The following is a 14,904-nucleotide window of genomic DNA, read 5'->3' on the forward strand; positions in this document are numbered from 1 at the left end:
TCATCTTCACGATTGTTTTCTTGCACTCAGAGCCTAAGATTCTTCACTGTCTTCATCCTTAGGATGAAGGATTCTCTGTTTAAATATTTGAATCCATGGCACGGAGGTAACCTTCACCTCTATGCAAGTGTGTTTGGAAAATGTGCAATGCTTTGCAGAAGACTTAGTACTTTTCCAATATATGGTCATCATTGATTAGTTAAACCACTATCACGTAACTATTGCAGAGGCATGATATTAGAAGTCTCCAGCAGTGACCTCTCTCTGGGTTGATATTGAACACGGGCAGGCATCGTCTCAATCTACTGACGCAGTATTAACTGAAACTCCTGCAGTCTCACTTCTCTTAGCTATACCGTGTTTTGCAGTACATGAGGCATTCCTGTGATAATGTATTCTGTGCATCATCCCTTTCACCTCTGCAGGCAGTATTTGACATCTGAGGGTGCTGCTAGGTGGCTGCAGTTGGTGGGAGGGCAGAGGAAATGAAGGGAGGAAACTGCTGTCCCTCTTTGCATCCATTCCTTTCTCTGGAGTAGCCATGGGCATCTTTACTTGATTCCCTCCTCACTGTCCCCCTGAAGGAATCTGATTGGATAGAGGCCTTTTAGCTTTTCTTGATGTAAAGTAGGGAAGGTGAAAGGGAGCAGAGAGAAGGGGTGGAGATGATTATGTCAGAAGACAACAGTAAGGTGTATACTGAAAATGTAATGCTTTAATTTGTTAATGACAGGATGTCGTGAACTCTTTAAACAGGTTTTGCTGTTTATAGGTTTGCTGAGATTTCATTGAGAGGGGGATACTTAAATCCTGATTAAATCCTGTAATACTGTGAGGGAAGAAAAGCTTTCTTTTTTTTCAGCCAGAAAGATATGCAATCTGAGAGAGAACAATTGCTGGCTTTCTTGCTAGGAAAGGTCTTCACTTTCTGCACTTCCTAACTCTCTGCACTTTAAAAGGTAAAGAGCAAAATCAGTTTAACCCACTAGAATCTAAGGAACAATCATATTTCAAACAATTACCATAAATGTGTTAAGTTTCTTTCCTCCCTTCCCCCAAATCTCAATATGGCAGATGACCAAAATGCCACAGGTACCCCACACTTCCTTCACTTGTCAAAAATTCTTGTGACTCATTTCCCATTCCAGCTAGATTGCTGTTAAAAGGTGTGTGCAGTCTTCTAATTTATGGTTAACAAGTCTGTATTAACTTTCTAATCCCAATTGTCATGCAATAACAATTTCTCATGTGGATTCAGCTGGGTACCACAAATAATTAAGAAACATATCTTAAGGAATGAGAGAAAGCTTATTATAATAATTGTTTGCAGGTGTTAAATGAAAAGCATTATAGAAATATATATAACACTCTATTAAACCAGAGACTCATAATAAGGGATGCATAGTGATAAAGAAGCCTACATATTACACAACTCAGAAATTAATTTCTTAGTCTTCCATCATTCAAGGAAATCACATTCCAATCACTCAAGTGACATGAATTTTCATACTTACAGTAATCTCCTGTATGGACAGTATATCAAAAATAGTTCCCTGAAGAATAAGGCTAATTTTCTGACCCAGTCAACCCTCACTTTGAAGTCTGGATTGGGATGGTGATGGAAAATTTTCTGCAAAGGTTGGAGTAGTGAGCCTTAAAGCATTCTTTATTCTTCCAGTATAATGATGGCAAATCTACCCTCTCTCATTTCAACCTTTGAATAAGTCCCTAAAGCAGAAATCAACAGTTTCACCTTGCTGTGCTTGACTCTTTCAGTGCCTTTCTTTTCTAGATCTTGTGCAACTGCCATTAATTCTACATGACATCCTATTTTAAGCTTTTGATTAATCTTACAGAAGTGAAACTGTTAGCAAGGTCTTTCAATCAGAGAAGTACATTTCTTTTGCATACATAACAGGCTCTTGTAAAGTTGCTTAACGAATTATATCCAAGGTTTGTAAAGGAGAGGTATGCTGGTTTGGGCAGTCCCTGCAATACTGAAAAGCCGGGAATATTCCCTTTTGTGGAAGGAGGTCCGATTCAGAAGGCCGGAGATGGCTATGCCTTTTTCCCTTGTGAGAGGGCCCTGCAGCCCCTTCCTGGCTCCTCTGAAGGTGCTGATGCTCACCTCCTACTGCTGTGCTCAGGCCAGCTTTGCCTTGCTGTGCCAGCCCTGGTGCACCAGTGCTGTGAAACCATCTGCAGTGGCTGCACTGCTGGGGTGTCCTCACTGCCCGTGCCGGGGAGGGGGGATCAGAAGAGGTGATATGGCCTTTTGTGTGAAACCTTAGGCTCTACCAATACAAATAATATTTTTTGTCAAAGTACACTTAAATGCAGACTAGAGTAAGTCAGTATGGATAGCAGCAGTATGGATTGTGGTTTTTTCTTGGTGTTTCAATGGTTTCACTGAAGAGCACATTGGATATGCAAACCCCAAAGAAGCTCCAGCACACAGAGAAATGTGTTCTTAGATGGGTAAGAAAACACTAACACTTACAACTTCCAGTTCAAGCAATAATGTGGAAAGCAAAGGATTGAATGAATTAACTCACTTGTATTAAGATGCTAAAGACACTACCTTGCCAGCTTCTGACAGTAGCTATGTTTCACTGGCTGTAACTAAGATTGTCATAGAAAATCTGTACACTAGCTCTTATTTCCATCTTTTTCATATGCATCTATAAAATTGGAATCTTAAATTGAGAGACCTGTGAATGACTCATGACAGTACTTGACATTTAAATGAGCAACAAAAAATATTTAGGGAACTCCATGACTATCTTCAGTTTAGAGAAAATAATGGTAGTATCTGGGGAATGCTATTGGAGATCATTGTACTTCACAGATGAGCACACTTTTGGAGCATTGAAGGAGAATAAACAAGCCACAAAATGAACATGATTATGCTTTATGAAGGAACTGAAAGTATAGGAAAGTGCCAGTCTCATAATACTGCTTTTGTGGTATTAAATTACCTAATCAGATCCCAAAGTCCTGCACCTGATATTTTTTCCTCTTATGCTGACCACAAAACATTGGGATAATTGTGTGGGCTGCTGAGCTGTGTAAAGACAACAATTCCCTACTACTCTTTCTAGCTGCTAAAGTATTAATGTATCCATCTCTCACCATGGAGGTTCCCAGAAGAGTTAGTGTAGCTTTTGAGGGACTATGTAATACTTGTAATGAGATTCAAAATCCTTGTATTCAACCTGAAATGGTTTTATGGGGAGTAAAAATTTCATGCACTTAACTGCATAAAACGATATGCATGCTGACCACTCCTATTCCCCTTCAGTGTAGTGAAAATCAATTTGCAAAATGATGCTTGGAGCTAGTTTGAATGAATTACGTGATCTCCAATGCTTTAAAAAATATTCCTGAGCCTGTAGGAACCTGATCGTGACCTGTGCTATATTCTTCACAGGCATTGTCTGTAACATGAGGTACGAAAGCTCAATGTCTCACAGAACTGGCTGCTGAAACAGTCATATGGCAACAGGAGCAAGCGCAAAGATGTACCACTGTGTGTGTCTGTGACAAGTGCCTGGCTTCAGGGCGGCTGATGCTCTGGAGAGTCTCTGCTGGCCTGCATGGGTGACCAGAAGACTCTCTTCTCTGCACCTCACTTCCTACAGGTTCAGGTTGGTTTAGGTGTATAAGCCTCTGTAGGGTGGTATTGCTGTATGTTACATACATCAGGCTTTAAAATCTATAGGAAAAAAGAATACAAAAATACTTGCTCTAAACCCACTCAAAATCCCCTCTAAATTGATTCTCACCTTCCTTACTTGAAAGCACACTGGTCAGTGATAGCTGTACCTGCTCTTCCTTTTCTTCTTGACAAGCTTGTGTTGGACAAGCACAGTCCTTGCTGCAGAGGCTGGCAAGGCGAGCAGGGAGACCAGAAGGGGCAGAGCTGTCCTGGGGCAGCTCGCTTGTGCGTGGGCCCCGGCTCTGGCTCAGAGGTCCCTGGCAGGCAGCTTCCCTGTCCCACCAGCCTGGGGGCATCTTTCAGTGGCCATCTCCACTTAAACCCCTTGAGATGATCTGTTGATTCAGGCTGTGCAGATGTCGGCAGATGTTTCTTCTCATGGCAATATAACAGTGAACCTTGGGCTTGTGTTTCAAATTACTGTGAGCAGTAGGGCAGAAACTGATGGGAGCCCAATTCTAGCCCCTGGGTTTCATAGTAACTCTGACATCTCACCATCTGTGTAGGCACAAGTCTACCAAAATAAAATTATTCTGAGAACGAGATATTTTTAGATGAGAGAGAAGAAATAATAGTAGGTAGGGAAAATGTGAAAAAAGGACAAGGGAGTTTGGACTCAGGCAGTGACTGACTCGAGAATGTACATATCCCAGTTCAGCTGAGATTGTCATAAGATCAGTAAGTTTCAAGCAAAGGCATTTCAGACCCTTATTGCTGTCCTGGTGACAAGGGAAGTGTTACCTTACAGCCCCCCCCCATATAATATATATATATATATCTATCTCATATAATATATATTGTATTATATATAATATATATTGTATTATATATAATCACACAAGGATTATATATAATCTATCCAGGATAGTGTAAGGAAGCTTTGTTTGCCCTAAGTTGAAAGTAAGCATGGTTAAAAGTAAGTTGCAGAACTTAATTGGCAGATCTTACTCATGCAGCACTCCCAGTGCTTCTGATGGCTAAAATTTGAAGGCTGGCACACTGTTCCAGCTGTAATCAACATTTGAAAAATGAATGGACTTCACATGCCTGATCCTGTGCTCTCACACTACATGGACTGTTGGAATTGAGAGCAGAGAAGAAAATATTAAATGTTCACAGTTAAGAGAAATGCAACAGGCTTCCAGTCTGTCGATAACTGTGATTTTTAAAGTGAGATAAACACGTAGCCCCTGAAGGAGCAGAGTCACTCCTGGAGTGTGGTTGTTTATCTCAAAAATTATTCAAATGGCGTTATGGAGATTCTCATTGAAAGTCATGATGATTTCCAGAACTAGCACTCTAGCAGAGAAGGGGGAGAGAAACAACACTGCCAAATCTGAAAGTACAATCTGGAGTCCAAATGAAAGAATGAATGTGGGATTGGTCTGTCTTCTTTTGCCTGGTGGATGGCTTGCGTCAATCTGTTCTCAGTGTTGTCAGTTATATCCTTAAGGATTCCTGCTCTTGTGCATGGTAATTTTTGACCAAGTAAAAGCCATTGGACTGGGCTGGTACATAAGATAAAGGGAAATAGATCATCTTTCCTTGTGCTGGTTCTTTCACAGCTTGTGACAGGAAAAAACAAGGGTTAGAAATTACAACTCCATACAGAAATGGAGAAGAAGAGATTTTCTCACAGTGATATTTCTTGATGATACCCTCCAGGATTTTGGAAATCTTCAAAAGCGGTGTTATGTTTTCCCATCACATAATTCACTTTATGCAACTGAGAATTAAAAATATACAGATATGTTCATTATCACATCTAGGAGATGAAGTCAAGAAAGACTGGAAAACATCTCTGGGTCATACACATGTGCATGTGTTCACACTGCTCAGCTCCTGCTCCCTCCCATAAAGGCTGTGCTGTTACATGTGGGGAGGGGAACAGTAAACAGATGACCTTGCTGACCCTGTAGACATGCACAAGTGTAGCTGACATGAGAGGAGGAAAAAAGCTGGGTTTCCTAATGGGGTAATGGCATAATGGTATCTTGCTTTGATCAGAAAGGTGTACTAGGCATTCCTGGCCCTGGGAGCATTGAGTGCCAAATGTTGTTGATATAGATACTAAGTGTATACACTGTGTGCCATCTGGGACATTTGCTTTAGGAAAGGGGACACCAAGCTGTTGTAAGTTGCTACCATGGTGTTGCTGAAGTCCTGGGGCAGGTAAAGTTTACACTGGCTGATGATCTGCCTGGGTTCATTATGGTGGAGGGATGTCTAGGATTTCATTTTCTATGGTACTTTCACCATACCCGTCTCCTTTTCCCCTTAAAAGTCTGTCAAAACAAAGCCCATTTTAAAAGAAATGAATGTAGAAAATGTGAAACATAGGGATCTTTTACAAAGCGTCTTTTACAGTGCTGGGGACATAGAACAGGGCAGTGGAAGATAAGCCATTATGTATGTTGAGGAAGTCTAAGAATAAAGATTATAGGCAAACAGTCTACCTTTCTTTACAAGGCCTTGATTTACATCCCTGAAATCTCAAATTTAGCTATTACAATGAAGTCCTGTTGCACACAGAGCTGCCTTTTTATCACCACTTAAAATCTAATTAATCCGTATTGAAGCACAAAGATTTCTGTTGTGTTTTAGGGTGAGGGGTCATAGAGCCCTCTTTGTTCATCCTCAGGCTTGTAATCATCAGGCATTGGGATATAATTTTACCAAGCAAATTGGAAGGTAACAGATCAAATCCTTATCGGAAAGCCTAACTCATGGTTTAGTGAAGCCCTTCGTCCTTTATGTGAAACTTTATATTCATGAAGAACAAAAAAGTGTTTCAGAGCTTGCAAAGGGTTAATAGCAAGGGCTTATATTTGGGGAAGCAGAAAACTAAAACCATCATAGCTTCCACCATCACTCAAGGTAGCAGCTGGTATAGAACTGCTGGGGAGACCTTCCTTCCTTCTCAAGCTTTCAGGACTCTGCTCTTATAATGGCCTTGGTCTATCAACCAATGATGCAATTAAGTGGCATACTGTTCTCTCTGTTGGGATGGGTCCTGTCCTGTCTCACCACCTATCTACCCCAGTGGAAAAATCTTAACTTGGAACTGAATGAGTTGGAGATCTGGACCATGGGACTCTGGCAAGCTTGTGTTGTACAGGAAGAAGGGGGAATGCAATGCAAGGACTTCGACTCTTTCCTAGCTTTGCCTCCAGAGCTCAGGATTTCTAGGATTTTGATGTTTTTTTCCAATGGATCAGGGCTTCTGGGCCTCTTGCTCTCAGGATTTGGGTTGGACTGTTTGAAAATTGGTGAAAGACAACAGGAACAAAAGAAGCGGTTGTTGCTGTTTGGAGGAATGCTCGTCTGGATATCGGGGATTACAGCTATTGTCCCAGTGTCTTGGGTTGCCCATTCCACAGTCCAGGAGTTTTGGGATGAGAATATACCAGACATTGTTCCCAGGTGGGATTTTGGGGAAGCATTGTTTGTTGGCTGGCTTGCTGGATTTTGTCTAATATTAGGAGGATCCCTACTTAATTGCACAATCTGTTCCACTGAAGTCCATCCGTCTTCAGTCCATTACACAGTAGCAGAACAGCAGGATCAGTGTCAACGCTCGGAAACTGAAACTAGGCCTTAAAATGGAAGGTTTAAAGCAGTACAGAAATACTGTCCTATCTTTTCCAAACCTTAGTGCAAGCCAGAAGCTTGTTCCAGTAGTAATTCAAAGGACTCTTTGTTACCTAGCTGATTTCCTAAATTTATGTCTGTTTTCTCCATACACTGGTATTGGAAGGTGGTGTGTTTTCGCACCTGGGGAACTGCTTAAAACTGTGTTTCAGAGAAGAATGCTGAAATTTTTGTAAACTCTGCAGGAGAGGTGCTTTTGCTTCTCAACTGCACTGTAAAATCCTGAAAATGAATATGCATGTTCTCTTACAGCTTGGGTTTTAACAAAAATGTGCTTCCTTTCTTATGTAACCAATGAAATGAGCCTCAAAGCTTGACTCGCTATTTCAGTTTTCCACTTGCCTAACGCAGTGATGTACAAATTAGAGGAGATTTCCTATCCTAAACAATCTATAAATACCTGCATTGCATCAAATGGTTTTTCTGTGTATTTGGAAATAGTAGTTTTCTGAAATTGTAGCATGCTTAGCAGATATCTTTTTGTGCATGGGGTGTGATGGTGTGGGTGCCTTATACCTAGCAAGTCGTGTTTTCCCAGTCTACCACATTAAACTGCCCATACAAGTTATTCTAGGCATTTCTGGCACCTGCATACTTTATGCACAAAAATAGCCTGAGAAATGCTAATTTAAAGAATAGTTACGCTATCTTCTTCAGATACAGTCTTGAGGCATTACGCATCCTATCCACAGCTCCTTAAGCTCCATTCACTCATGTCTGGAATATGTTGCTGTGCAATCTTTGACTTTAAACATACGACATTTAACTTGCCACAGAGCAAACAGCATCATTTTCTCTAAGTGGAAGTGCATCAATGTAGTATTAGAATTTAATATGGAAACAAACTGTGAGATGCCAAAACTAGCAGAACTGTTGTAATGTTTTAGCAGATTGATGGAAAGCCAAGTATATGCTTTTCTTAAAAAAAAAAAAAACAACAAATACAAAACTAACAAAAGGTGAGCCAGCTGTGGCCACACACTTCTGCTACTGGTTTACCACACCACCACCCAGCACATGGAACCAGGCTAACAAAGCAGGAGGGAGGGGGAGAAGTATTTCATGCTTCATAAAGCATTATTTTAACTTTTGCTTATGTACAGTATGACAAAGAATTGATTGGAACAATGCCTGCAAAAGTCAGCAGTTAGGCGCTTCTGTGACTGCAAAAAATGACCTTGGCATCCAGGCACAGGCTACAGTTTGCTGGATTTCTGTTGTCTGTGCTAGGATGGATTTTAACTAGGACCTGTAACTATTTATCAGGCTGGAAAAAACTCAGCTTAGACCTAAATATACTGGAGCTTGGACCATGGGACTCTGGTAAACCTGTGTAGTCCATGGCGTAGGAGGAACACAGCGTAAGGATTTTAATTCTTTCCTAGTTTTGCCTCTGGAATTCAAAATTTCCAGGATTTTAGTGTCTACATCAAATCAACTAGGACTTCTGAAAGTTGTGATCTCTGGTCTTGGTTTGGACTGCCTAAAGATGGAGGATACAGAGCAGAAGCTAAAGAAACATCTGTTACTACTTGGAGGAACACTCTTGCAGATGTCTGCAGTCCCTGTGTCTTAGGTTGCCTACACTATAATCCAGGATTTTTGGAGATTGTGCCCAGATGGGAAATTGGGGATGCACTGTTCAGTGGCTGGTTTGGTGGATTTTTTATAATTCTAGGAGGATCTCTACTCCTCTCCACAATCTGCTTATCATCTGACTGTCAATTACCAGAGCAGTATGCAATGGCAGATATACAAGATGCCCAACAACATCTGGAAACTGGAAATGGAAGACTTTAAAAAAGGCAAATATCAGGTTTTCCGATTTCTTACTCTTGCATTACAGCAAGAAAGATCTGCTGAACAGGCAGGTCACTGTTTACAATATTGGGGGAGGGGTTCTTTCTTACTAAGTAGTATCCACTGCTGTATTTCTCCCAAATGTGATCAACTGCAGATTTTGTCTTTGTAGTATGGCTTGGGGTTTTTTTTAGAATAAGTGAGTACAAAATTTTTAGTCTCTAGGCCTGCATGGAGACTTGACCATATCTTAAATAGCAGAACGCCTACTGATGCTGCTTTAAACAAAGTATTTTTTACAAAAATAATATTAGTTTAATTCTGAAACAGTTTGTAGTGCCAGTTCAACATGCATAACAAAAACCTAATGCAGTACAACTTTGAATGAAGTTCGCTGGGCGGTATCATTTACAGTAAACTAAATGTTCTCAGACAAAATGTCATGTAATACAAGATTCTCCATCATGACTCCGTGAGAGAGAGAGATAATATGACCACCTGTATCCCTGCCCAATCTCTTTTTCTCCCTCTCTAAGGAAAGCCAGTATTTCTGCATAATCATGAGATGTTGTCCAGTGGAGTCGACTGTGTTCATTGCTATTGCAGGTTTTACTTCATGAATGTAAAGAACTAACTTCAAGTATATGAATCAGTTCCTATATAACTTACCCTAAGACCTGTCAGTGATTGATGTGAACTTTCTATAAATTGCCATGATTTTACATTGACAAAGCTGTAGCAGCCATCTGTTTCTGCAAAGAGCATATAGAGATATAGAACAGCAATAAAAGAATTAAATAAAACACTGGTCTGGAAAAGAGCTTTGTTAAAAAAATGTATTTTCCAATCACTGAAACACATGAAAAGTGCAGAGACAAGTTAATCTATGTGATGTACTTGCATACTCTTACAGACAAAATTAGAACAGAAACACATTCAGAATATAACCTGATTAAATATTTAGTTCAGTCCTGAGCATTTTATATTTAATACAGTATAAACACAGCAATAGTAAAAAGAAAAATAATCTTAAAATTATTTGATTTGTGTTCTATTACAATTTATGCTAAACTTTGCTCATTTGGATAAATATTCTTGTACCAGTGATATTTAACTTTCATATATATGCAACTGCAGTGACATTGGTACCTGGCCATAGAACTAATTACATTCGTTGTACCCTACTGTGCAGAGTAAATTCCACTTTAAGAGTAATATTTATAACTTTAAACTGATGGGAGCTTATTTGTATGTAGTATTTTAGCTTATTCGATTGAGTTTTTCAAGTGTGAATAAGCTGAATTAGTAAAAAAAAAACCAAAAAGCCAGAATTTTTAAAAGCTGCCTATAAATATGTACAACTTTACCAATCTGGAAAATTAAGAGCATGAATATGTATAAGTCTCTCATTTTCAAATGAGTTTTGCAAGCTGAACCCAGCAATACTTAAGTTTTGACCTCATCTCATGCTTACAAATCACACAATAATACTTTTTTTTTTAAATTATTCAACATGTGAGGAAAACTAGCTAATCTGGCAAGAATTTAGACAGCTCTAAGTATTTTTCACAATAGCATCCTTAATGTCAAATATTTTTATGACCAGAACTGAACTACATTAAACAGAACATAAATAAGACTGTAAATAAATAAAAGAAAAATCATAAAGTACACCTCTAAATATCATTCTACAAACAACTTATATAATCAAGTTGAGAAGTTGAAACTGACAACCATCATTTCACCTCTACATTAAATAATTCCAGATTTTTTTCTAAAATTGACCTTTCAAACATGAATGTTATCTCAAACCCAAGACACAAACAACAAATGGGGCATTCATAAAGGATGTTCAATCAGTCATCTTGCCCAAAATAGCATGTTTGGCTATACTTTTCAGTGAACTGATGTATTTGTGCATAACAAAACCCTTGGGTGTTACACAGACCTCTCATCACAGAATTGTCACTTTGAATTTAAGACAGCTGCTACCATATAGTGGTTATATTTGTTTCCATTTTCTCATCAAGTAATTATAGCATATCTGAAAGATGAAGTCCATGCAATGTGGCTTGTTGCTTGGGGAAGAAAACTAGCGAGTGAATGAAATACATCTGAATGCAATATATTAAGTAGAAAACGAAATAATTCTGTTCTCTGCAATGTCCACCTACTTACACAGTACCCACAGAAGATAAGAACCCAATTGCTTTACCAAGACAGGACTGCTTAAAAACCTACCTACATCTAATGTTCTGGACTTCTAAGAGAAGGCATCTAAGTTGCCTTCTGATGAAGCAGCCTGCTAGGAGGAAGTATGTAAGACAAATTTGAAACAAGCCATTCACATCTATTCATTAAACCTGTGCACCCTCAACTGAATACAGGGTCAACTGTGTATTTAAAAAAATGTTTTTTATTGTATCGAAATATGTGCAGACTTAGAGTTTGGAGCTTTTCTTTTTCAGAAAGGGTTTACCTTACCAACAGGACTTCTGATAATTGAGTTAGCATGTGACAGATTTTTCTCCTGGTACAAATACTTTAAAGGAAACATCTTCATATTTGTAAACCTAACACACACCTTTATGTATTCCTAGTTAGCAATCAGACAGCCCCCTAGGACAAAAGGTTAACAGAGAGAAACTCTCATTTTTAACTGTACACTGGATATAACTATTTCGATATCAATGTTGGAATTATGAATTTGATTCATCCCATTCAGAAAGCAGCTGCCCCTTTTGGTAGTCCCATAATAAGTTTTTAGGGTTACTTGTCTGCCTTGCCTTTGTTGCTCTCCTGCAGATGCAAGAAACCTTTTAGTGCAGGTTAAAGTACTGTACATTCACAAAACTAAACTCTGAACTCCATCTCTTCCTACAAAGTACTAAAAAACAAAAACAGAAGAAATTTGTTTTCAGAAAAAATTCCAATGTTGGTGATGAATGCAATTAGCAGCTGTTGTGAGGCAGCCTGGATGTTCTGGAAAGGAGCTTACGCTTGTGGCTAACTTTAAACTATAAAAGTCACACTTGTACAAAAATATTGTATGGCAAAACAGCCATCTTCACAGTCTCCTCACATGAAAATAGTGAAAAGATAAACAACTGTCTGTTGAACACCATTTTTCTTAACACAGTGCATTTCAACAGGATACTTGCTTAGTACTGCCTTAGTTCATTTGTTCCATCTTTACAAAATAAAAACACATGTGACACATACAAACTGTACAAAATCAGCATCAGTATACCAAAATTAATCTACTTTGGTTTTCTGGTTGTTGGGTTTTTTTGTCATTTTTTTAAGATTACAACTATTCAATTCACTATATTTTACAAATAAACATATCAATAGTGAATGTAAAATAGATCTTTGAAAGCACATCACTGAAACTACAAAGCTCATCTGAAAAGAGATGAACAAATGGAAAAACACTTCAATGAAAAAGCATAATTATACATCATCAGCTGGAAGGGCTGGTATACTGATCTTTGCTCTTGTAAAGTATGCTATCTTCTCCCTGAAATTAGAAAAGAAAACAAGGGATTATTTTACCGTTTATGGCACGACTCCAATGTCATCCACTGTAGAGTTGCTAATGTTACAGCATAGTTCTGTAAAGCAGAGGTTTGGAAAATACACAATTTATGTACAAAAAAATGTGTCACATTCATGTGACATAATACCCTTCTTAGGCAGATTTATGTAAAAAGGAGCTCCAATTTTGAAAGAGAAAAAATATCAATATTTCATTAATAACTGCAATGGTAAGCCTGAAATATTGATTCAGTCACTGAATTTCCTATGATGACATTTTCAGCAGGGGGATGAAAAGGCAAAAGAAATCATTTTATTCTGACATGGGAAAAGGGCAGGGTGGGAATTGTTGTGTCTGGGCAAGAGTTAGAGAAGCAGAATTGTCAACCCATTCTCCAGTTGCTTCCCCTGTACTGTTACCATTTCTGTCTCCTATGAACTAAGAAATTACTGAAGCATAACAAGTTTACACAGGCTTGCCTAGCAGCAGGCTAGAAAGCAGAAGATAAGTATTAGGGGCTTAAAAATTAAAGCTCAGAAGAGTCATTCTTCTTGAGAGCTTCAAAAATGCCTGTCTGTGATTAGTCTGAGGCCACAGCACTGTAACAAGCCTAATTAGCAGGGCATGTACAATTCAGCCGCAGGAGGTATTTGTCCAGAAGACAAACCATGTTTTCCACTGGTGAGGCTTAAGTTTCCATTAAAAATAGTAGCTCAGAGCAAATTCAACTCCCTAAACTGGATTCCTCCTCCTAGTTGTGTGATAACTAGAAGATAAAGGACAATGGAGTGTTTCGATACCCTTCTTGCAGGGGAATGTCTTGAGCGCTATTATATGCTCCTGTAGATTTAGGCAGCAGTCTGTGATGACTGTCATAAGACCAGCACTGACCAAAACTCTTTCTTAAGACTTGCAATAAGGTGAAAACTGTTTGAAGATGCTCTGAGTTTCACACTAAAGATAAATAACTCAGCTGTTCTTTGCTGAGGAACCCTTTTTTCTCTTGTTTTGATTCTGCATCACTTACAGCTGTGATTTGCAATACATGTCACCTCACAGGCCCTTACTTGTTTATGTATTTCTCCAACTGCTCACAAAAGACGGTTAGAAAAGGAAGAATATCTCACATTTTTTAGTAGCTGACTTAAATTTCCTATAAAGGAATCAAAAATCCAAACTTTAAAAACGTGTTACTGACAAAACAGATCAAATTAACTTGCAGTATTATTTCTATGTTCAAGAGCAAGAGCTGTATTTTTCAATCAAAAGATTAATATTTATTTTTATATATAAGTGTGGCCTTCAGGCCACTTATTGGCCAGCCTTTTAGGAATTTAGACCAGTTAAAATTAAGATTTGAGATAGAAAGTATTCATGCCGGTTTATGCTAAGAAAGAACACTTCATTAATTGCTTCAAGTAATTGGTTGCTGTTCCCACAACCAAAAGGAGAAGGGAAAGAGAAAGGAGGAGGGATTGAAGATCTTTCTTTACTAGTAAGTCTTGAGCAAGGCAAAAGGAGTGGTTAAGCAGTTTCCTGATGAGATGTATCCTGTTCTACCTCTCCTTGAGGAGTGCTTTGCTTCAGGCAGCTGCCATTACTAGAAGAGATCCCAAGACTTAAAGCCCACCGTCAACCTGCTGTGGGTGAGGTGAGCCATGACAACAGTCGCACACAGGCCTGCCTACAGCAGATGTCACACAGAGGTCTGAAATTTCCCCCTCGGCTTCTGCACCACCACAGCTCAGCTGACACACTGCCACCTCTGACATGAGCAAGTTACCGAGGCCTGGCCCTTCGAAACTCCAACTTAGAGCTATGTTAGAAACGTGCAATGCTTCTGGCAATGCAAAAGCGTGTGGACTTTTGACTAACGTTACAGGGAACACCTGATTATATCTATAAATAATTCAGGTTACTTCACTACATTAAAAAAGGCATGAAAAGCAGAACAGGCCATACCTGAATGACTGCACCTGCAGTGGCACTTTCTGGCTCTGCTCTCGTAGCCGGCACACATCCTTAGAAGCTTTCCTCATCAATTTCTCAGCACTTAAACCTTGTTTCTGCTCTTCTTTTGACTGTTCAGTCTGTAACAAGAAAAATAACTGTATTTTGCTGATAATGAACAATTACTCATTTCAAAGAAATGATTCTTCTGTGTCAAGCAAAACACTTGGCAGTGTTAGGCTTACTG

General features: G+C 39.1%; 2 protein-coding genes and 1 pseudogene across 2 annotated transcripts in view; 2 read left to right on the top strand and 1 right to left on the bottom strand.

Annotated features, from left to right (window-relative positions):
- The first annotated feature begins 6,665 nt into the window (after positions 1-6,665).
- On the top strand, positions 6,666-7,319 carry LOC103758512 (claudin-22). The gene has a single exon (XM_008924777.1). The coding sequence runs from the start codon at positions 6,666-6,668 to the stop codon at positions 7,317-7,319; it is 654 nt and encodes a 217-aa protein (XP_008923025.1).
- A 1,222-nt stretch (positions 7,320-8,541) lies between these two features.
- Positions 8,542-9,169, top strand: LOC103758513 (annotated as a pseudogene).
- An 822-nt stretch (positions 9,170-9,991) lies between these two features.
- Positions 9,992-14,904, bottom strand: part of WWC2 (WW and C2 domain containing 2) — an 81,948-nt gene continuing 77,035 nt past the window's right edge. The window contains exons 23-24 of the mRNA XM_029959436.1: positions 14,670-14,797; positions 9,992-12,689 (exon numbers count right to left, since the gene is read on the bottom strand). Of these exons, the coding sequence (XP_029815296.1) occupies positions 12,623-12,689; positions 14,670-14,797 (195 nt within the window). The 3' untranslated portion in view covers positions 9,992-12,622. The remainder of the gene's footprint in view (positions 12,690-14,669; positions 14,798-14,904) is intronic.

The sequence above is a fragment of the Manacus vitellinus genome, unplaced genomic scaffold, assembly GCF_001715985.3.
Source record: "Manacus vitellinus isolate BGI_N305 unplaced genomic scaffold, ASM171598v3 scaffold_0_pilon, whole genome shotgun sequence".
Classification (NCBI taxonomy): domain Eukaryota; kingdom Metazoa; phylum Chordata; class Aves; order Passeriformes; family Pipridae; genus Manacus; species Manacus vitellinus.

What these genes read in the sequence shown, in the direction of transcription:
- LOC103758512 (XM_008924777.1), top strand. Translation starts at nt 6,666, where the DNA reads ATGGCCTTGGTCTATCAACCAATGATGCAATTAAGTGGCATACTGTTC.